At 38.3% G+C, this 25052-nt stretch overlaps 1 protein-coding gene across 2 annotated transcripts in view; it reads right to left on the bottom strand.

Moving 5' to 3' along the window:
* Positions 1 to 25052, bottom strand: part of UVRAG (UV radiation resistance associated) — a 99504-nt gene that overhangs the window by 10576 nt on the left and 63876 nt on the right. Inside the window, exons 13-14 of one of the 2 annotated variants that reach the window (XM_009566423.2) lie at positions 23228 to 23306; positions 5115 to 5206 (exon numbers count right to left, since the gene is read on the bottom strand). In XM_009566423.2, the coding sequence (XP_009564718.2) occupies positions 5115 to 5206; positions 23228 to 23306 (171 nt within the window). The remainder of the gene's footprint in view (positions 1 to 5114; positions 5207 to 23227; positions 23307 to 25052) is intronic. The other variant, XM_054085909.1, reaches the window with a different exon arrangement.

Below are 25052 nucleotides of genomic sequence, written 5' to 3'. Positions count from 1 at the left end.
AAGAATAGGAGAGAAAATGAAAGAATCTCTTGATTTAATGCAGTCATGGTCTAAAGAGTCTGACTTGTGAAAGACAAATCTGAACATGCAGAAAGGAATAAAACAATGCTGAAAATGTACAAACTACAGATAAGTGAAGACTTTCTCTCTTTCAAAAGCTGGAATAAACTGCATACTCAGTAGAAAAATAATTTAAGAGAAAAACTGCATAGGGCCTTTTGCATCAGCAAAAGCTCATCTTAAAAATAAGCTGCTTTTCTGAAAGCCACTGAGACTCCAGGACTAATAAACTGGAAACAGAGAGAATTATTCCCAAAAGGAAAAGAAAAGACCTGGGGTACCACAACTGGGGCTTCCTAAATCAACAAGAACTTTGGCCCATCATCTTTCATCTTAAGAGTAACATCCAGATTTGATACCAGAAAAACAAGCTTTTGCAGTTCTGTACTCTCCATAACAATGTAAGGGAACCAACTGATCTATCTTGATTTCATCTACATACAGTACAATTCTTTTGCAGTAAGAGGGAAGAAAAGTAAACACAGCAGAATATAGGTACCAGGAGAGATATGAAGAGTGGAACAGAGCTTTGTAGACCTGCAAGCTTGCTGCAATAAATCACATGTGCTGGGATGAGAAAACATGTATTAATCATTTGGGTGTCATGCCTGAGAAACCAAAACAACACAAACCTCAGCAAGCAGAGGGATTCAGCGGCAATGCAATTAAATCTTGACGCAAAGGCACTAGACTCCACAGACCTTCAAGAGGGGCAAGGGCTGCCCCAGAGCTCCAAGCAGAACAATGGAGTTCACGAAAGCCTGAAGCAGAGACTTTAAAGACAAGTTTTCTCTGACAGAAGTATGGAATAGGTGGGCTCTCCTACAAAAGCTGTGGAGTTGGGGTTATTGTTTGTTTGTTTTTAATCTGAAGGAGTAAAACTATTTTGTACTCAAATCTAAATCGATGCTTATCAGAGAAAGAGGTTAAGCCTGAAAATAACTATGTACTTCAGTGACCCTGAACATGTAGGGGATTCAATTCCGTTCCAGACTGCAGAGAAATACAGATGTCTAGTCAGAAGCAAAAATCAGGACGATGCATGGGCTAGGAGCTAAAACCAGTCCTGTTTGAAGAGAAATTTAGTGCAGCAGAAGTATTACTTTTACCAGTGTGATTATGTGATTCAGCAAAACCCTGCTACAGTGCTAAGAAAGGAAACTGAAGACCAGCAAAAACAAAACCCAAACAAACTAGGCAGTGCAAGTGGATCTGTAGAAAAGAAGCACCCACTACTGCCCCCTATGTTTCTACTCTCATCCTGAAAACGAAGGATAAGCTGCAAATACTTTATTGACTATGGTCTGTGGCAGAGGGCATCAGATGAATCACTTACTGTACCCTGAAAACAAAAATTACCTCCAAATCTTCATTTTAACAGCTGGTGACTCTTATGCTCACTTCAATATATGTAATCAGACATTACCCACAAGACAGTGGGCATCTGTACTCTGCTATGTGCGTACTCAACTGCAATGCCCGATTACAAAAGTCTAGCCAGTTTTCCCCTTGAGCTAGGCTCCCTGTAAAGCCTCATTTCCATTTATATTATTAGGAAGTACTAAGAAGCATTGTTTAGAATCATTAGCCTTAAAAAAAAAAAAAAAAAAGTTAAAAATGAGCAACTATTCACACAAGTTTTGGAGGTGAGAAGGAAATGAGGCATAGACATTCATGAGGGGGGAGGAGGAGGAAATGTGATACTCCCAGAGAACTACGCTTAATATTCCTACATGTTTTGAAATATTATCCAACCAAAAAATGTGTTTTGTCTTGCTAATGACTGTGTATTACCTACAGGAAAAAAAAAAAAGAAGAAAAAAACCCCAAAACCTCCAGGCTGTACGATGACAAAAATCTCTAAGGCAGGACTAAAGGTTCCACACCAGTTCTTCAAAACCAGCACTCAACAGAACAGAACTTTGTTCTTCACTTTGAAAATGATTCCCATTTAACGTTTCCCAGAGTCATCCTATCTCTGCTTATTCAAGACAAAAGGAGACATCCATGACCTTGGCAGGGGGGTTGGAACAAAATGATCTTTAAGATTCTTTCCAATACAAACCATTCTGTGATGCTATGACCTGTACCCCTCCCACTCTACTGATGAGGACACCCAAGTGCTACAGAAGTCAGAGTTTACGTATTTCGACCCTTCCATTTTCAGATTTGGTTAGGGGACCACATGTCATCTTTGGACTTTTCCATCACAGTGACGATACCCAATGAGAACTCACAGTAATATTTTCCCTGATGAAGAAAGCTCTTCTTCATGCATCTTGCTAGGGGATAAGAAAAAAAGTTGGGAGAATCTTTTCAGCTGTGTCTGAAATTACTGACAGTATAAAACTGCACACGGGACTGGGCTTCCTTTTCTTGTGGTTTGTTTACTTCCACTCTTCTGTTGACTGACTTGAATTTCCATCAGGCAACACTTTTTACAGTACTGCTCAAAGATCTTTCTTTTTCTGCTCCCGTTCTTGTTTTCCTTTGCCAAGACTCCTCCCAAGGTAAGTGATTTGGAAACTAGCTCAGTATTCACTTTGATCTGCATTTCTGTGCAAGGAATTAAATACAATAAAGGCAAGGAGTGACACAGAAATAAGGGCTGTAGCAGAATTAAGGGCTGGCAACAGCTGTAGCAGGACAGTGTCCCCTAGGATTTTCATCACTTTTACCCATTGCAATGTGATTTTTGACCCAAAGGTCTGATATTCTTAAGCTTTGCTACTCTGAGGGGCTATCCCTGTTTGAAGCCTGCTCTTATGATTTTCAAATGGAGCCATAATAAGAAGGTTGGTTTTACGTGAAAGGATGTGTGATCACACACACTCTTTAGAACTGATGTGCAGTCCTTCCCATGTTCCGCACATTGCGGAGAGAGAGGAGAAAAAAAAAAAAAAAAGAAAAAAAAAAGAGACTTTTAGAGCTTAGAGCTTAGCAATGTTTTAGGACCCTACTAAAATACAGTAATAAGAATCGTATTGGCACAGTAAAATCAGAGCACAGTTTGCCTGCTGTTATCCAACCTAAAACTATTCATCACATAACCTTTTTTCTGTAATAATTTCAGAGAAGTATTTCCATTACCAAAAAAAAATCACCTTTATGCAATGCTGCCTCTATGCCTCTCACACAGAACATGGACTAGCCTGCCTTATACTAATGGAAGCTTTGCTACTTCTGCCGTTTTAACTGTAAGGAATTCAGATATAACATGAATAGCACTACAAAGCTTTAACTTAAGTGATCAAGAAGGGCCAGCACCACAACATTCAGTGTCATTTTACATAAGATTTAAGAACTCCTTCATGCTTGGTTTTGAGTCTCCCCTAAAAGCCACTCTCTTGGCAAAAGCACAGATGGTCAGGCACCCTGTCCAACCGCATCCTAAAAGTGTCCAATATTGGGGAAGCCACTGTTTCCGTGAGGAGATTATTCCAATGCTAATTGTTCTCATTGCGAAAATTTTTCCTCTTGCGTTCGATTAGAATGTCCCTAGGAAAAACTTGTATCCATTAACCTCTCATCGTTTTCATGGGACTCCTTGTAAAATAAGAGTTTCCATCCTCTTGGTAGCCACCTTCTGAATACTGGAACATGGTGACAAGTTCTTCCCTAAGCTTTCTTTTCTCAAGGCCAAACAAATCCACTTCCCTCAGCATTTCCTCATGCGGCAGGCTTCCCAGCCCTTCTATCATCTTTGTGGCTCTTCTGTGGGCCCTCTTCACCCTGTCCCCGTCTTTTTTGTATAGCAGGGATCAAAACAGAACACAGTATTCCAGGTGCAGCCTGACAAGCACTGAGTGGGATAACGACTCCTTTATCTCTACTGGTGATACCTTTGTGGATACATCTCAGCATCCTGTTGGCTTTCTTTGCCACAGCAGTGCACTGTTCATTCACGCTGAACTTCCAGTCCACCAGGATCCCCAAGTTACTTTCAACAGAGCTGCTCCACAGCTGGATAAATCCCAGCCTATGCTGCACCCCTGGATTAAGTTTTCCCAGGTGCAATACCTTACACTTGTCCTTGTTGAATTTCATAAGGTTCCTGTTAGTCCACTCTTCCAGTCTATCCAGGTCTTCCTGCAGGGTGGGGCTTTGCCTTCCGAGGTTTTTAATTCCCCACTCAATTTGGCATCATTGGCAAAACTGATCAGGTTATACTTGATCCCATCATCCAGATTACTTACGAAGACATTAAACAGCGCTGGGCCCAATATCAATCTCTCGGGACATGTTGCCAATTGGAAAAGAAGCTATTTACCACTGCCCTCTTGGTGAGCCTGTCAGCTAGATTCTCTACCAACCGCACAGACACATTGTCTAGACTGTAATGCATCAGTTCCTCTAGGAGGCGGCTATAGGAAACCACACTGGAATTCTTGGAGAAATCCAGGTAGACAACATATCCAGGGCATCTGCATGGGGCTAAGTATGACACAAGGACCACACAAGACCTCTGCAGCTCTGCGGCATTGAATAATTAACCTAGGGATCCTCAAATGGCACAATACTACGTCTGGGTGGGATTGAGGCATTCAAAGAATGAAGACAAGAATGTAGGACAAAATGATGGCTTAAGATAAGTGACTGCACGAGCATGTACAATTCAAAGACCACAAATTCAAGAAGTGAGAACACAAAGCACTTATCACCTGCAGAAATACATTTGCCAGTGAATTCCCTTCCACATTTACTAAAGTTTCTCTCGGTAGGTTAAAGGAGAATTGGTCAAGCCTCATGCTGAAATATCCATTGCAAGATAAGCCTACACTAACTTTAATTTTGTAACATAGAAAGCAGTCACCTCCCTTGAGTGAAGAACACTGCCCCCTCCACAAGCAGTGTGGACCCATCACATTGATCATAAGTGCAAAAGAAAACAGTAGAATATTGTGGACATCTTACATGGCCTGTATTTGGGGAAAATCACAATCTTCACCAAACATGCTTAACTCTTGAGAAAAGTAGCTGCCTGCTCCTGAAAAATTTTTACAGCTAATTTTTTTGTAGCATCCAGTTCTTTTTAATTACAAAGTAATACTTACCATCTAACCATCAGCCCAACCTCCATGAAGTTTCTCAGGTTAGGAAGAGTTTGCCTTAGATCCGGAGTACTCAGCCCATGTTGATATCTAAGCTACAAGAACAGAAAAACTAAAATTAGCACTGCTTTCCAAATCCCAGATTCCAATGAATACAACATTATGGTCAGCTAATTTACTAGGTTTTCAAAGAAAGCATAGGCTAATCAAGCAGTTCGGAAAGATCTATTCCTCTTAAGGAAATGTTCCATTTAATACTCATAACCTCCTATTAGTAAAACCCACCCAAGAACAGGGACAAAATAATCAGTCAACTTGACTGTTAAACCTCATTACACTTTTTCCATTTCCAATCTGTAACAGGAGGGCAGCCTCACAGCTTAATAAAAATACAGCCATTAAGTGAAATGATCAAATTTCAACACAATGTTCTATATTCACCAATTCAAAACATTTATTTGTGCCTAGGTGTCATCTGTCATCCTGACTGTATCAATGTATGCTGGAATCAGTAGTGGAATTATTACAGTAACATCAATTAGTAAAAATAGATACTGTCACACAACTGATCTAAATTCGTGTTCCTACTACAGTTTACATCAATACTGAACTGCTGCTATTATTCTCATAATTAAACTCAGCATTCAAATACAGTGCCATGTAGCCAAGAGACAGGCTTCAACATTGACTTTCACCCAAGCATTAACTCCTATGTAGGTGCAAACGTAATTGAAAAGATTCCATACGCTAATTCCATGCAAACCACAACTTGTTTTTACCCTCAGATTATGAAATGAAGTACACATGGCATAACTGTCACTGCTGGTAATTATAAACTACTTATTTAAGAAGACCACAGAATAAAAATACCTCCAAAGAAAACAGCACATGGGAGGAAAAACACCTTCTTTCAAGTTATAATCTCATAACTTCAGGAAACTTTGCCGGGAAATTGTGTGGCTAAATATTAAAAAAAAACCCAAACCAAACCAAAAAAAAAAAAAAACACAAAACCCCAAACAACCACACGCACAAACGGTCCCTAAATTCCAATATCTTTAAGACTATTGGAAAGAAGCAGTATCAACCTGATATGCAGGTCTCAGTGGATGTTAAGAGCCTCTAGAAGTCACAGCAGAACTCCAGTAGACACATACAGTAACTTTCCGAAACACAGAACAATCTCAATCAAGGTTCCATAATTCATGAAAGCAAGGTGTAGGCAAGCATCTTCTAGGTTAGAAAAGAGTTCTGACCTCCCAAACAACGGACCAATCAGTTCTTCCCAGAAGAAGACCCTTGAATTGGTTTGTCTGAGTTTTAGAAAGAAAAATTGCTTTGGAAGAAAATCATCCTCAGTACTGCATTATACAACAGGAGGCCATTTATTACACAGTTTATTATTTCCATATGGACATGGTCAAGTCATATGGTGGGCTTGGATTCATATTTTCTGTCGCAATGACAGAACCTGGATTAAAGCAAACATACAATATAAATTACTAAACGATCACCACATTCTTCTGATGGGATTACAGTGGATTTGATTAACCAAAGAACTGGCCTGGGGCAAAAATAAAAAATAAAGATAAAAAACCCTACAAAACAAAAAAAAGAACTCACCAAAAATCAAAAACATTACACTTGACTGTAGTAGAAAGATAAATGTTCATAGAATATCTTTTTATAGTCATCCTTAAATTCCATGGTTTCATAGCATGAAGAGAGTTGGATCAAGGGATGTCTCTATTCCCAACAGCAAAGATCAGAGAAATGCATCCAAAACTTGTATCAAAACATGAGCAGAAACAGTTTCTCCTAAAACACGTTTTCTTATTGCAAATTGTAAAGATGCACAGTAAGTAGCTGGGATACGTTTTGTGAAACCTTTAGAAAAAATAAGATTTAACCTTATAAACTGCATTCTATTTTATCTCTGTAGTAGCTTAAAACCAAAGCTCTACATGTCTGTATCAATACAAGCTGATGACAATGTATTCATTAAACAAACCTACAAGTAAATCCAGAAGCTGCTGAAAAACTCACCTACCTTCTAATGACAGAAAAAAAGAAATCAGCTTGAAGCATCAGAGCCATGAGTAACTTCCCAGGTTTTAGTCTGGTTCCAAAATTACCTCCCCAGAAATGCAACAAGGCTAACACCTACTTCACGGTGGTCTGCAGTAGTCTCATACACCCCAAAAAAGAAATATATCTATCTCTTTTAAATGAGAGAACTGCACACACATCAAACAGGAGCATGGAGGGAGGGGAAAAACAACATATTTCTGTTTTACTTAAAGAGAGTGGAGCCTTTCTTCCTCCTACTCCTACCCACTGACGATGCTGTATCATTATGAAGGACTGTTTTTTTTCCCCAAACCAGAAAGCATTTCTCATGCACCTTTCCTTAAGTTTATTATTTTCTAACAGCCAATACTACGCATACAGGGACAGTTACTCCACCTCATCCAATAAACAGTAAGACTAAACAACATTAACCATCACCTGTGATTTGTTACAGTAGGATTTAAAAAAAATAAAATTAAATTAATAAATTTAATAAATTAATAAATTTATAAAAAATTAATAAATTTTAAAAAGAGAAAAACTGGAGAGGACAGCTGCTTTGCCCTTGAGAATTAAAAGGAACTTAAAGATAGAGCTTAGCATTACAGAAGACTTAAAGAGAAGGCAAGAAGGAGAGTAGTGAAACATGACCTCTGGGAAGACAAACAGAAGTGGAAAGAAGTGACTGTGTGCTGTCTTGAATCTCCAAAGAAACAGAGTTCGCATTTCAATTCCTGCTATCAAACACCATCCATCTCCACCCATCCCACACTAACTTTCCAAAGGAGCAAAGTATCATTTACAAAAGCAGAATTTTATTTAAAGATTAGATTGTTCCTTCAGGATACGACAGACCCAGCCATCCAAAGAAAACGTGCCTGTTCTAATTTGAGTGAACAAGTGTCCCAGATTCGTGTTCACATTTATGACTGTGTATTCTCTATGGGACTGTGAGTAAATCATTAATGATGTTCGAGCTATAAAACATTAATTGACATTTCCTTACTAACATTTAGCTCCTACATACAGCTTTTGTTTTCCCAAGTGCTGTGTGAAATGTTACTTAACTGGAAAACAAATACACCAAAGACTTCAGACACTTCAGAGAGGAGTTCAAGTCTCCTCTCATACCAGTTTACCAGCCACACTTACTCCACAGAAATAAGATTTAGCAGATGATTTGAACAGTTCATAAAACCTTATGCAAAACAGAGGAACTTAAGGATACTGATATTTAAGGAAAGAAATCTCAATTTGTAATTTCTTTCAATTAGAGAGATTAATTCCTTTTACACATCTCAATGAGAGGAAGTTTCAAAATTTTACTGTCCTTTGTAACTTTGGCTTCTATGTTAACATCTCTAATTAAATAACTTGGAATGTCAGTTAAGAAGTAGCTAGTCAAATGTAACTTAAAAAATCAATATATTAACATTTCTACAAGATTTTAGAAAACAACTGCAGATTCACCCAATTTCACTCCTTTCTCAGAAAATTTGTATTCCAAACCTCCGACACTGCAAATCCAGCGTGATAAACTGAAGAATTCCAGCATTTTGAAAGACTCTGAAAAGAGGACAGACAGTATTTAAAACTGTCAGTAGGTAACTGTCAAATCTGCTTTTGTGAAAACTGAGTTTTGGGTTTCCTAAGACAATTCCAGGAAGTACTCATAAGGAAGATTCTGAAGAAAGAGGAGATTAAATTTATATTAAGGTAAACTCTACCTCTACAGAAGACCATCCCAACATACCAGTGGGTATTTTATATTATACTTGCTATTTATTCCAACTTCACAGAAAACAAATGTTGAAATAAGCTGCATTTAAAAGAATGATTCTCAGGGTGAAAGGTAGATTTGCACTTAAAACTTGTACTAGCTCTCTAATAAAATATTTAAACACTCCATTTCCATCAGACTGAGAAAACTGTTCCAGCTAACACAACCACAGCACTAGCTGTAGGTGAAGAATGACAAACAAATCAAGGTCAACTTGTAACAAGTTGGGCATAATTGGTTTAGACTCTCCAGGAAGAGGGGAAGAAAAAGAGGGAATAACATTCAGTTGCTCCAGTTTCTACCTGCATTTCGTTCTATGTAACAATTTGAACTTCTACTGGAAGGCAGCTCTCTGTCCTCTGCAGTGAATCAGCTCCACCCTGAGCATCTCTAAACCGCTACTGTCATCCAAGCTTCTTCCAAGAAATTCGGTCAACTAGACTGTTAAACTTAATTAAAATCATGTCAAACAACATAAATTTTATCACCTTTCTAAAGGTAACAATTCCGCAATAAAACATTCATTCACCAAATCATGACAAGTGTAGCAGCTATCTCATTTGTTAACGTATTAAAAACAAACCTGCAAAGGTTCAGTTACTCTCTTATAAAGCTAGAGATAAGTAGTACAAGAAATATTAAAGTTTTTCAAATAAGTTGGCTTAAAAAGCCAATTATTTCTGGGTAATATTAGATTGCACCCAAGATCAAAATTAGTGGCAAAAGCCCTAAGGGGCTAACTCCTCAGAAAAATAACAATATCCTGCATTTACATGCAAAGCAGAATAGCCTATTTCCTACACTAATTCCTGTAACGGTATTTAATGACTAGTGTTATACAAGCATATACATTTACTTCCATCCACAAACCACAGAGTACCTGGACTGGAATATCCTTTATTTTTGGGAGCACAGAATGACTAATTCTGAATTGATCTGTTCATGATTTACCATATTGTTTCCCCAGCCATATCTATCTTGTTCTAAGACATGTGGAAGCACTCTTACAGCTCAGACTATGTTAATAAGGTCCAAAATACCAGCCACTTCAGTACAAATTATGCATAACACTCAAGCCTACACCTGCAAACTCCAGCATTTTTGTACTTCCCTGAGTCTCTACTGCAGACAACTGGTCCTTGATGCTGCATCACCACCTCTATCTATACAAGAGGTGGACCCAACACACTACTACACTATGCAACCTCTTGTACTGTGAAGGCAGTCAAGAGCAATTTTGAATTATTTTCAATTAAATAAGGAGATTTTCTTGATAGCATCAAGCATGTAAAAGCACATCTGCTCCACAAATGTGAAAACCCACAAATAAAAATAGAAGCAAAAGCGTTCTTTCAATCAAGTTTGCAGTACTGGTTAGAAGCCAAGCATTTACATAAGCTTTTCAGAGGATGTCAAATGCTGGGACAGAAATATAAAATGCAAGTTTTAATAAAATGACATAGTTAATTGTTTTACAAGATCCTGGATGACTTTTCAGAGTATGAAGGAGCACTGGCTGGGATTCAGATGACTAAGCACTGCAATAATGAAAACAGAAAGTGTTGTTATAATGCCTGTTGCTATATAAACAACCTTGGGGGATCAGTGAAATAATGCCTGCTGCTATATACACAGTTGTGTGTGTTTATACCTTTTGGGGGAAATTATAAAATTTTAGATTATCTGCACTCAACATGTTGCTTCCCTTTGTTTTATTAAATTGAGCTAGTTGTTGTAGCTCTGGACAGCTATACACGTATACTGAAAAAACTCTAAGCAGCAAAATCAGTGAAACTCATTGTGGTATCAATTAGCTCTTTAGATAGCGTATCTCAAAACTAGACATTTAAAACTAATTTTCATTTTTCACATTTAAAAGAGTGTCAGTGTACATCTATCACAGTTTGGAAGTAAATGTAAACAAGGCTTGGTTTTGGGGGTTTGTTTAAGCTTCTTGGGTATGCAAGAGAGAAAGAAACCAATACAGCAAGTACAGTGACTATCAGAAGTCTTCAAGTCCTCAGCCTTTTTTCAGAAGGAGCCAACAGAGGATTGCCACAGCAGTGACAGCCCTCATCCAAACAACAGAAAGTGTGCGAATACATAGCTATTTTTACAGAAATGCTGACCTATATGCTGATATGCCAACGCCTGCCTCCCTCTCCCAAGTGAACTTCAGTGCTGTTCAGAGGTCCACCCTGAAAAGCAGATGTTTACTTTGCAACTCTTCTAAGAGTACTCAACTAACAAGAAAAACAAGTTACATCAACATCCTTGAAGACCCATGTCCTTCATTAATCTATTGGGCACACTCTAAAGTTCCTCAAGCTGACCCAGCGTGCTTAAAAAGGCCTTTGTTAAAGCTATTTTAAAGGGCTCCTATCACAATTTTGATTTAGCAATAACAAATAAGGCACACAAAGAGCAATCAAAGCAATAACAGGAGATTAACTCCATTTTTTGCTGCCCCTTCAAACGCTGCTTACAATCACATTGTTATTTTTAAAATATGCTTAGTTTCAAGCAGCCTGACTTCCGCTCTATTTACAAGGTAGAGACTGCTACCAAGAAGATACTTTCACTCTGATCTGTAACAGCAATATCTAGCAGTGGAGATGCTGCGAAGTTACTGGTCCAAGACAGTTAATACTACAGGTAGAAAACGTTGATCTCTGCATTACAGTGAAGTGCCTGCACACATTTAGTTAGCATGGAGTCCTAACTGATTCGGTTCTTACAAACTGTGTCAAATCCATATGGTAACTTTTTCTCACTCAGTGGTTCTTTCTTCCCCAAGAACAACCTCTTCTCTGCTCAGCCTGAAGAATTTTAATTTGCTTCTATTTAAAAGGCAGGGGAAATTCATGCATGAAATACAAGAATAGGAGTGATTCAGAGTGAGCAGGGAAACTACATTCTGTTCTGATAAGAGATCAAATTTCCCTTCTACCGTCTGTCTTTGATATGCCTTAGAGCTACATTAAGCTGCTTCTTTCCCTCACATCCACCAAAACACAAAGTCTGATCACTATTCAAACTCAGCAGTAGCCTGGACATTAATGCTCAGCAACCTGTAATATCTTGCCAAACGCTTATGAAGTAGTTTTCTTCTAATTTTTAAAACTGAAATGTGATAATAGGCAATATTTAATACTGGATTTTGGTTTCACAACAGTAGTGTTTATCGGAGGTAGACCACAAGAAAATAAGGAAATAGGAGTACGTGTTTCAGTACATGTAGAACACACTGTAGAAGTAAACATTTAGATGAGCCAAAAGCTGTGTTTCATCCAGGACTCTCTCACTCATATTCATGAAGCCCATCCTTAGAGTAAACACAATACCCCTCCAGAGAGGTCTCAAACATTAGCCTTCACTGTTTGAGTGTGGTGCCCCAGCAAGACTATGGGAAACCATTGTCAAAGGCAGACTGGGGAAACAGCGACTTATAAGTAAACTATTCCTGTAAAATTTGGTGGTTAGTGGGCTTGCTATAAAACTAACATATATTGGCCCCCTTGCCCATAACAGTGCCTCTCACATACCACAGCCATTTTACAGAAAGAACATTAAAAAAAAAGCAATTTAGAAGACAGAGTAATTACTGGCTTCAGAAAAGCTTCCCCCTTCCTCAGTGAAGTACTCAAATAACTAAAACCACGTTTACCGTTCAGCTGTAGTCTTGCTGCATTATAAGTTGATGAGATGAAACTGTACAGCATAACCTTTCCAGGTTCAGGTCAGAACTTCTTAAAACGCCTCGGTATCACAAAGTGATGTTTTATTGGATTATAAGACATGGGCACACTTACTTCCTATGACCTCATTCATCCTGAACTTTTGTATTAAAAATCATTACATCAGGCAGAGAACAAAAGGTCAGATGTGCAAAAGCCAGAAGGAGAAAGACAAGTAACATTTCGAACCGGCATCTTATAAATGACATTTTCTTTATGTGTTTAGTTCCCCGAGTGTAATTTTGTGCTGCACAAGAACTTCTGAAACTTGCTTTTTACCTCTGACACCAGCAGGGTAATAGTCTCAGGAGAGCACAGGCAGGTACAGTGAACTCACCTTGTCCTGGCTGGAAATTAAGATTGACCGCTGCCCAGAGACCAAACTCATCAGCTGGGCTGAAAGGCTGTATTGGAGCTATTCCATCAACTAGGTGGCAGACAAACACCCACATCCAAGCCTGTGAATGTCTCTGCTAGTGATGAGGTTTCAGATTAAGTGTAAGGAAGACACTTTTTATGCTGAGGGTAGTGAAACCCTGGCACAGGTTGCCCAGAGAAGTGGTAGGTGTCCCATCTCTGGAAACATTCTCAGGTTGGATGGGGCTCTGAGCAACCCAATCTGGTTGAAAGTGTCCGGGCTCACTGCAGAAGGCTGGAACAGACGACTTTTAAGGTCCCCTTCAACCCAAACTATTCTGTGATCTGTCAATGACAGTTCAGAGCAATATAATGAAGTTTCCAAAATAGTTTTTGGAAATTTGCATATGGCCCTATTCACTCCTCCTACATTTATTCATTAGCTTCATGTTTTGATAAATCCACTTCAAAACGAGGCAATTTTTCCATTTGGCGTTAGTCCAGCTTTACCTTGTACCTTAACATGTTGCGGGAAAGAAACCTTCAGAATTATTTCAGTGCGCATGAACAATGCACTCCGTTAGGTAAGGCAAACACAGTCTTTCAGCTATTTGCTCTTTCATGCAATGCTGGGAAAGCCCTTGTTTTAAAAGGCTAAAATTGAGCTTCTAGCACTTTTTCTGAATCATTCATCCAGATTTATGAATCCACCACCTTTAAGTGAAAAGACTCCCGCCTTGAGAAAGCATTAGTCAAAGAACAAGTGATTTGGCCCACGCTACAGAGCCTAGGAAGACTTTGAAGACCCTCAGCTTAGCCCCATGTTTCACCGAAGCTGAACTGCTTCCCAGGGTATATATTTGCTACTTTTAGTGGTCAAAGGAGATTGACTTCTGAAAAATATTACATTTTGAATCAAATGAGAAAGCCTCTCATTTGAGGAGTACAGAAAGAAGAGTTTAAACTGTGTAAGCCTTGCTTGCTATCAGGCTAACACTATCATTCAGTGAACACCAAACAGCATTAAGACATACCAATACTGGAAACCTTTCCTCATATGATGGAAGACATTTCAAACTTAAAAGCTGAAGTCAGGGAGCATTAAACCAAGGTCTGTTCAGCAATGGCCTTCCTGAAAACAACCAGCAATTTATATTTGCTAAATTGAACCAGAGCTTGTTTTTCCTATGTACACAGTATTAACCTGAGAAACATCCACATGAATTGTGCACAAGGCCAGCAAAGAAAAATACAATATCCCGTTTAGTATTCCTAGTCTCTTGAAAAAAAATACTTTACGGCTCTGGATTTCCAAGTGCTCTGGACCGGTCAAGAAGTAAATGAGCCAATACATATCAGACATTTTTATCCCTTTTGTTGAAGAACAACTCGCTCTGAACTTCAACCACAGTACGTAACAAGCCTGAAAGGCATTTATGAATGATTAAGCAGTTGTCATACCCAAAGCTTTCAAAACAGTATATGTGCCCTGATGTGCCAAATACTGTGCATAGGAGACAAACCCTGCCTCTCGGAGCACAAGCCATACATATAAACTACACAATAAAAGAATAAAGCACGTGGGTGGATGGAGAATGAAAAACAAGAGAAGCTCAGAAAAAAAAAGGAGTCACGGCTTGTCACCTGCTTGCTAACGAAAGGTAAGAGTAATGTTTATGCACTAAAGTAAGCAAGGTTGATCTGCTTGAGGGTAAGGAGGCTCTACAGACAGATTTGGACAGGCTGGATCAGTGGGCTGACACCAACAGTATGAGGCAGTCCTGCGCTTAGGACACAATAACTAAACCACACAGCACTACAGGCCTGGGAAAGAGTGGCTGGAAAGCTACTTGGCAGAGAAGGACCTGGGGTTGTTGATTGACAGCCAACTGAACATGAGCCAACAGTGTGCCCAGGTGGCCAAGAAGGCCAATGGCAACCTGGCCTATATCAGAAACAGCACGACCAGCAGGACCAGGGAAGTGATTGTGCCACTGTACTTGGCACTGGTAAGGCTGCACCTTGAACACTGTGTTCAGTTTTAGGTCCTTCACTACAAGAACAACATTGAGGTGCCAAAGTGTGTCCAGAGAAGGGCAACAAAGCTTTATGAGAGCTGGCTGAGGGAACTGAGGTTGTTTAGCCTACAGAAGAAGAGGCTGCAAAGAGACCTTATCACCATTTACAACTACCTGAAAGGAAGTTGTAGCAAGGTGAGTGTTGGTCTCATCTCCCAAGTGATAGGATGAGAGGGAATGGCCTCAAGTTGCACTAGCAGAGGTTCAGATTGGACATTAAGAAAAATTTCTTCACCAAAAGGGTTATCGGGCAGTAGCACAGGCTGCCCAGGGAGGTAGTGGAGTCACCATCCCTGGAGGTATTTAAAAGATGGGTAGATGAGGTGCTCAGGAATATGATATAGTAGTGGACAGGTATGGTTGGACTCCATGATCTCAAAAGTCTTTTCGAACCAAATGATTCTCTGAGGGTTTCTCAGGAATTGGTATGCATTTTAAGATTTTATTTTTTTTTCCCCAAAAAAATAGACGGCAACATGGCAGAAAGTGAGAAGGCTCCTGAAGAGAGAGACAGGCCTACAATATGAGGTCTGTGTATTCCACAGGTGTTAGCACTTTATATCTGAAATTCAAGCTTTGTACCCAGAGCACACACCCTATTCATTAGGAAAAAATTATACACCACATCTTTTTCCTACACTAACACATTGTGCCATGGCTCAATAACAAGTCTTCCCACTCTCCTATCTTTTTCGATTTCAAAATGCAGTGCTTATATATGCTACGAAGCAGTTTAACTTGGCAAATCACATGCGTTTATGTCAGCTTAACTATATCAGGAATCCATTTTCCTTCTGATTACTATATTTTGATTCTATTTTAAACATATACTTTTTTTTAAAAAAAAAGCAACACTGTGGTCTGAAGAGTCAACAGAGACAATGACAATTACATAGTACACAAGTGATCTTACACAGAGAGCACGCTTGCAGCAGGTGGTCCCCAAAATATTTAGGACAAGTGACTCTAGGCACAGCCAGTGGGGTGCCACCTCTCCTATTCCACGCAACTACATTGTTCACCTCACCTTGTCTGCTCAGTACCCCTCTGCAATCAAAGCAAGAAGCACAGCTTCCAGCACTGCCTGCGTTCAAGCTGCAGGTGCAGTGATCAGCCTAGGTTGGAGAGCCAAGATCTGTTCCTCCCCAAGTTAACACTGGCCTTTGCTGATCAGTACAAATTGCCTATGGGCAAGGCTAGGCAGGCTTTCATCTGAATGAAAGGGTGACTGTTGTTACAGCTAATCCAGTCTCATTTCAACCTATTTTATCTTGGCATGGGTGACAGGAAAGGAAAAAAATAAAGTTTTCCAACAAGTTTGCAAAAAACATATGTAAATTCCCCAATTCTAAATGATCTGGCTAGGTATTAGCCCACTGCTATCCTAGGAGACTTTCAGGAATGAAACCTCTCCTAAAAGCTTTTGGCTCTGTGCATCTGGAGAAGGTACTTTGTGGTTTTTCAGGTGCAGTCCTTTCCTCCTAACATTAAAATGAATGCTTGGCACTTTACAAGATGAGGACTCGGCTCTGGCTTCAACCTGTGCTCTTTCAATAACACTTTTCCCTATGCAGTTAAATTGGCCACAAATTCAGACAGTGCATTCTTTCTGAACTGTACATTTTATGATCTTGGTTTAGGGGCCTCATAAAAGATGTAGTGTGCAAGTCGCAGCATCCTGCACTCAAAGGGTCATAACCACTGCATCCACACTGATACCCACAGAACTCTTAAAGACACTTCTGCCTGGTAGTGTTTATTGCCAAAACAAATTTCTAGTCCTAACATCTCTGCTGTTCAACTTCCCATGGAAAAGTTTAATAGTTTCTATTATAAAGTTGATTTTCTCACATGTCAGATAGTCTAATAGAGCCAGGAACTGGACATCTTGCCTCATTTCATGTTTAAGAGCTGAATTTCAGTTCGGTTTCTTACATTATGGCACTAGTACATAAGCATTCAACTTTTATTCCATGCAGCTATTAGAAAGAAATCAGTTTGACTGTAACTCAAATATATCAAGAAGTATATTGCTTTTCTTCTGTGCTTCTGTGAATGTTAGCTACCTCGTGTGCTAGAAAAGTAACTGAAACAAAAAGCACCATACCCAAGAGAGCAGCACTGGCTGATCAACATTGCTGCAGGTTACATAAAGCATGTAAATGTTGTCTGCCACCACGTGGACACGGTGATTTTAGACACATGAAAGGAGGGCCAGACACACAAAGTTCCTTGTTTGGATCTGTTTTCACACCAGTGTACTAGAGATCCTTGGGGGATATGTCAAATAGCAAAGTTCATCAGCTGCTAATAACTGTCAGATGAAAACAGAACTATTCTTTGGCCAGGCCTGAGCAAATCATACCAATGTGGATAGGAGTATCAGACTAACAGCACTCAACAGTTGTCTGACAAAACAAACCAAGTCTGGATTACAAGAGAAGCCTTGCCTTGTGAAGTGATCATGAGCATACATTGAACATGAACAGAAAAAAAAACCTTAATTCCCACAATGTAATAAATCAAAAAGATCTCACAAAACCTGGAAGTGATGTCTGGGAAGGTATGCTCTGATTGCCACCAACTGCTGAGCCTCCCAGACAAACACCTACAATGAACTGGGGTAAGGCTAGACACATTTACCTCTTAGCTGGGCTCTAGAAAATAAGAGTTGTAGAACAGTCCAAATTATTTGATACCCAGTTTTGCAATTCTCCTTTCAACACCCAGTAATTTAGACAAGGAAAGAACGCCACCACTTCTGAGGTCATGTCCACCAAAACCAGATGCAGGTAGTGACCAAGGTCACAGCAGCTGCAAGACCCAAAAGAGTCTTGGGCTGATCATAGCTCTGGCCAATGGTTCTATAAGGAAACTGGGCAGAGACTCAGAACAAGAAAACCAGAAGATCAAAAGGCAAATTAACTTTCACTCCCTTCCATTCCATTCAGTGTCTGACAGAAATACCAAATCACCATTTAATACTCAAAGCTGCAAATAAGTTGATAGGCCTGGGGACAAGAAAATACTTGCAGTAAATCCTCTTCTGACTGAGACCAGAAGAAAGGAAAAATGACCATCAAGCAGCATGAAAGATACAACCTCCTGAATAACTAAAGGAATTGGAAGATTCAAGAACAACATGGTTACTCTCTTTTCAATTGCTGTACCTCTTATATGCATGGGTTAGAAATAATGACTAACAGAGGAAAAAAAGCATGTAATATCTTGTATAGAACTTTGGCCCCAATATTCTCCAGGAGTGACAGCATACGTGCTCATTAAGGACTTGCCTCAAGAAAGATGGTCACTAAAATCATGGTTCATAAGATCATTTCTTCATATGCAATTAAGAACCTACAATGAAGTCAGGCCCAAGCAATCAAGGCTCTGGGAATGCAGGAAGAGATATAGCAAAAGAGCCAGTAAAGCAGCAATATAGTTTCTTTCTTTTTACAGGCCTGAGATTTGAAACTCAAAGCCACCACATTCTCACCCCATCACAGTCTTGAAGTTAAAAAAAATAAATAAATAAAAAATAAGAAAGTAAGAGGAAGAAACCTGGAACGTCAAGATCACTGCTCAAGGATTTGCGAGAGTTCAGCTTAGAATGGTCCACATCTATGGCTTAGCTCAGTTGTGTGCCACATGCATTATGATAGAGCAATGAGATTCTAGTTTGCACATGCTGTGTGTTTATCACCCACAAAAACCCTCACAACCCTTCAGTGAGTTCTTGATAGAGGTTTTCATGGTGTAATCTCAACTCCCCTACTATGAAAACCAATGCAAGAGTTCATTTAATTCTCCTACTGAAGCCTCCTCTTCCTCAGATATTCCACATATCCATAACTTAGCAGCTGCAGTTTGCAGGGTCAGGTGCCTACTGACTGGTCTCCCTGTGCCTAATAATTTTGAGAGTGCCACACTATACTCCCACTTCTAGCAACTGTATTCTGCTTCACTTTTGATCATGCTCTGGAATGACACTAATTTTTCTTTCCTTGATATTATTAGATATAAATAACTAATTTCCTTTCATAAAAAAATAACACATTTGTATGTTCATTAGAGTCAAAGAGCTGAAACCTTAACTGCAAATTCGTGGTCTTACCTAATATTATCCAACATAAAAAGCTACTCTGTGAACTTTGTGAGGGATTCAATTTTACAAATAGAAAATACAGGGCTTGAAACAATTTGTGCTTACTTACAGATGGAAGCTATTATGATCCCTCAGAATTAACACACATTGTTTTGACTTCGGAATGTAACAGCAAAGCAAGTTTCTCCAAATAAATGCTCTACCAAGCTAGCACTAAGCTGCTTCTAATTCCAGCTGAATTCTCCTGAGTGCAAGATGAGGTTTTCATTGTTATTATTCTGCTGCTTTACAAGAGAGTATCACTTTCTCTCTAGAAGAGTTTTTACTTCAATGATTCTACTTAGTATCTACCCACTTTCACTTCTTCCCCACTCCTGTTTTTTTTTGGTCATCAGAACTTGAAGTAATTGTGAAATGAAAAAATATATATAAAAATCTGTGAAACCAGGGAAGCTTATACAAATCCTTTTAAGTATTTCTTCAAATTGATACAAGTTTTTCTGGGCTTTTTGTTTCTCACCCACAGTGATCAAGAACTGCATAAATTATTCGAGTAAGGTGATGGAGACCCAAGCCTTTCTCTTAATGCTCCAGAGTCAGCACTGTTCTTTCTAGACACCTCCAATCTTCCCACAACAGAGAGTGGAAATTAGGCAATCAATCTGCATTTTGTTAGGATTATAACAGAATAATTCTCAGGACTGGTTCCTTGAATTAAGGCCAACATCTTTGTGAGGGAATCCTTTTAAGGCCCAGGTAGTGATGGTCTAGAGATAAGAAGAGGCAGCTGCTCACTCTCCATCCAAACTTAAATTATTTTCACATAATCACATGAACTAAGTACATCTGGAAGGTTTTCTTGAAGCAGCCTTAAGATCTTCTACAAGCTACTTAAATTCAACAGTTCCATCCTCTAAAGTAACACACAAAGGATTCAAATAATTTCGGGTTTTTAGATCAAGTCAGTCCCTGAATACAGCGCTTTTGTGATGTATTTCTGCATGCTATCTACCTGTTCTGCTTTCACAATGGAATTTCCCCTTGGCAGAACTATAAAAAGCTGCAATATTTGACCAAGGATATCAAAACAAAGGTGGCTACAACAGTTTATATGGACTTCAGTAACACTTTCCTGATTAAGTAAATGGTAGAAGCTGCCCAAAAAGTCTGAAGTACTTTTATTATGGTTTTATATTCAACTGCATACAATCTCAAGCATTAACATGTGAACCACTGATGTTGTACACACCACTTCAAAGTCTGACCACTGACTGCTCTATCTCCTACCAGCACCAGTGACTTCACGTAAATTTGGAAACTTTTAAATACAAAAACATATTTAAAGTCTTCATTTATTTTTATGAGCTTGAACACATGCCAGTGATTTCAGAAACCAACTGCAAGGACTTGGAAGACAACACGAGTGAGTGACCACGAGTTCAACTGTTCATATTGATTTAGAAATAAGACAAGAACAAAACCAGAATGAGAGATTTCAGTAGGCCTAACAGTGGTAATCTCAGAGACAAATCAAAGACAAAACCAGGAAAACAAGTGACAAAGTGATTGTTACTATAAAGGGAGATAGTAAAGGCACAAGGGCCAAGTGACCCAGTCTACAGGAAATAATAGAAAGGCTACGAACTTAGGCTCAGTAAGGATTTCATAATATCAATTAAGAAAGCAGCACAGAGAACTTGCACCACAGAACTGAATGGCGAACTCCAAATTAGGAAAGGCTGAAAAGCAAAGCAATCAACATCACAAATTAGGGAATGAACTAATGTATTTACATAAGTAGAGATTAAAGAAAGCATTGATTTGATAGTAATGGAGAGAGAAAGCCATCAAAGCGTTTGAAGGAAAGGGAGCATTTAATCCCTTTTTCTCACTAGTCTTCCCTATGAAAGTCAAGTGTGAACAGCTGGCTGCCATTATTAATACCAACAACAAAGAGCCACAGTCTAAGTTATATTAACAGCTTGGTTAAGTGAATTTCCAAGATTAGCAGGACTTGATTAACTTCTTCTTATGATATTTTAACCATTAAGTAATTTTAGAGCCATTGAAGGTTATCTTCCAAAATACACTAAGCACGGGCAAGATACCAGAAGCCTGGAAAATGGTAAATGCAATCCAAGCTTAAAAAACAAACAACGCAAAGAGTTCTAGAAGCTTTACTTGAGTTTGGGGCAGGCAAGTGGGGGAAAAAGTGGTGGAACAGAGAACTGGAAAGAGGAAAAAAAAGAACAACTAGAAATTAAGCATAGAAAGGACCAGATTTTTCAAGCATAACACTGTCAGACTAATCTAATTTCAAGCTTTAAGAACAGGATAGAAACTGGAATGTCATATTTCTGTTGGAATTTAAATAAATTTCTTGGCACTTCATGGTGTAACATGCTCGCAAGCATGCTGGGGAAATGGGATATTGATGAAGTATGAATGAATACAGAGGAAGTAAGTGCTCACTTTGAGTGTAGTTAAACAAGGGTTCACTGTTAAAAATGGAAGCGCTTGTGAAGCTGGGCTCTACCTGGGTGTAGACTTTACCCCAGTTCTATCCAATATTTTCATTACGTGACTTGGATAGACTCACACAGATAGCACAAAACTGAGACTGAGTTCTCAACCTACCTTTCCCTATTCTTTACTTCTAGAGGTATATCACCAAATCAGAAACACTGATTAAGAACAAAAAGACGCATCTTTAAGGATACATTCAAGTTACACCATGTAAAACACAAATTAGATTAGTCACCTGCACAAATTCAGAGCGGACTATTTTGTTGCTGTGCAGAGTGATTTAGGGTTGCAAGCTGCACCAATTCACAAAATTCACTTGTTTAGGCTGTTAAGAGTACAGATCTATCAGCACTGGAAAAAAAAAAATGACAAGACCTGTGAAAAATTTTCCCATCCTACTCACTGTTTTGAAGGCAACAGCTGCAGAGTGTACCCAGCTCTGGGCACTGCACTTCAAGAAAAATGTGGACTCAGATAGAGAATAAGAGACAACAAGAACGCTCAGCAATGAAGAGACACAATCCAGGAGATAACACTTTAGAAAGGAGAAGCTGTCTTTCAACGCATGAAAGTTCACGAGAAGGATAATTAAAACATTATTATAATAAGCGATGATGTGTTAAAACAGGGCAAATCAGATTTGGATTAGATGTCAGAAGGCACTTTAATGGCCAGGACAGCTAATCACTGGAAAAGACTACTTATATCACAGGTTTTCCTTCAGGGAAATTTATATAAACATCCACCATGGATGGCTTAAGAGCAGCTGACCCCACCCCAGGAATAGGCAACAGTCTAAATGGCCTCCTGTGGTCCCTTTCAGATCAGCTTTTTGAACACTTTTTGAATTCAATACCAAATGAGTTTGCAGCAGGTACTTGTACCACCTCAAATGCAAGTTCATAAACTTGTAAACTCTCATGCCGTTTGCCAAAGTAAAGGATGATTTTTAAAACACATTAAGAGCAAGGAAGTAAGGATTATTATAGGACTTCTTGTTTTTAAAATAAAGTCACGCATTGGTAAGACCGAAGGTTTTCCAGCTGGTTGTGCTCTCTTATCATAAGTATAGAGGTGGGATACTAGTTAAAGTAATAACACAGCAAAATTAAAAAGCAGCGATAAGAATGACACAAATGGATCTTCAAATATGACAGACAAAAAAAAAGAAAACATTTACAATTTTCAAAATAGCGTGTGCAGGCTCATAGTATTTATTTGAAAAGAAAAAGATTCATTATTCGCTGGCAAGCCCTTCTCCAAGCACCACATGAGAAAGTCTCAAGTACAAAACAGTAAGGTGTGTAGACAAGATCTTAAGAACACTTCCACTGTTTCACAGATGTTTGCCATAGAGAACAGCACCACACGACAGCAGATGCTATCATACCGACATTCATGTCATACCAACACTAAATAGATCATAGATGCTCATAAAAAAAAAAAAATCTCACTGTACCCACCTGTGCTATATTTTTGTTGAGAAGATATACTCCGTATTCAAACTGAAGCTTCTCCCCTCCTTTTGGATATAAAGGAAATCTGATAGGAAAGGAAAAAATAAAGTATTTAAGGTGAAATTATTCAAAGGTATTTAAGGTGAAATTATTCAGCGGCTTAAGCTAACTTTAAAAAGCCACAGACTCCCTTTCTGAGAAAATAAAGATCTAAAAAGCCTCGTTTGCCGACTTCTCCCAGGAACCCACTCCATAGGGTGTACTTCAAAACCCTCTCCAACGCCAGTCAGAGGTAAAAAAAAGGATGTCAAAATTCAGCTAATTAATGACATTGTATACATTATTATATATAAAGTATCTTTCAAAAAACTAAAATACTTTAAAATATATAACATAATTATAATATACTATATAATATATAGTATATAAACATATATCTAATACATACTGTATAGAGTACATATTTAGTAATATATCAATATACTATATAATAGCCTATATTAATGTTATTTATTATTGGTATTAAGATATACTGATATCGTACTGTATAACATTAGTATATGCTATTGAGATATATCAATATTAATATATGCTATAGAATATGCTATCATGTTATAGAATGTTAATTCACTGTATAATTTTAATATTTCACATATATTATATATGTATTAATATACAGTATGCTATTAGCATATTATATTAATATATAATATATTGAGGTATTATTGTATTAATACTATATTAATACGTTATCATATAAGTGCTATATAATAGATATAATTATTCATTACATACACGCTTATATTATATTAACATGTAATATTACACATGTGATTGTTTATTACATATTATTTATAATCTAATATAATGTTACTATATAATGTATGATGTCTATTATAATTTTTATATAAATAGCACATAATAATTAATCATATATAATATTAAACTACATTTAAGTATTTTAGGTTTCTAAAAGATGCTTTATGGCTCTTCCAGTGCAACAACATTCCTCTCGCTACATGAAGCATGTTTCAAGAAGCATGCAGCATAATATCAGATCCTACCTTATTCCTTTGTATTCAGCCATTTGCATCTGGTGAACTCATTTCCAAATAGAAATACTCTTTTAAGAAAGGCATTCTCTTGCAATTGTTATTTTGCCATTGAAAGAGCAGAAGATCTCTTCACACAGAGATCTGCTGCTTCATTTACCAACACACCAGAAGACGACTTGAGAAACCTTCCTTTCAACAAGCTTCATGTATACACTGAAGGCTCAAGTCAATCACAGCATCACAGGTCATTACAGCCCTTGCAAAGACTGTATTTCTACTGTTTATTTCCCCTAGTTAATAAATAAAGCACTTCTCACAATTTTAAATACCTAGATGTAGCAAATGTAAGCAGCACTGCTTATTTCTGCCTTTACTATTGTGTGAGATCAGAGAAGTAAAGCTTCATTCCCTGAAGTACTGAAACTGTCAGTCTGCATTAAAGAATATAATTTTATGCATAAGTTCTAGGATTCTTGCTTAAGTGAAGCAGTTCTCAAATAGTTCTAATATTTGTACACTGCATTTCTTAGGATTGCCTTTTGACAAGCTTCTGCCTTTTCAAGAACTCCTTTTCTGTAGCTCCTAATCAAGATGCTGATCAAGCACTATGATTACCTGCGCAACACCCACACCACATCAGAAACAAATACAGGAGATCAGTATCTACTAGAAACAATACACATTCTAGAAGGGTGCTTATGCAAAGTATATTTTATCATCAATCAGCCTCACATTAGAGTACATTTGTAACTTTTAAGGAGAACTATATAGCACCA

The sequence above is a fragment of the Cuculus canorus genome, chromosome 1 (assembly GCF_017976375.1).
Source record: "Cuculus canorus isolate bCucCan1 chromosome 1, bCucCan1.pri, whole genome shotgun sequence".
NCBI classification, from domain to species: domain Eukaryota; kingdom Metazoa; phylum Chordata; class Aves; order Cuculiformes; family Cuculidae; genus Cuculus; species Cuculus canorus.
The sequence above is the reverse complement of the archived record's forward strand: the minus strand, read 5'-3'. Positions and strand labels throughout refer to the sequence as shown.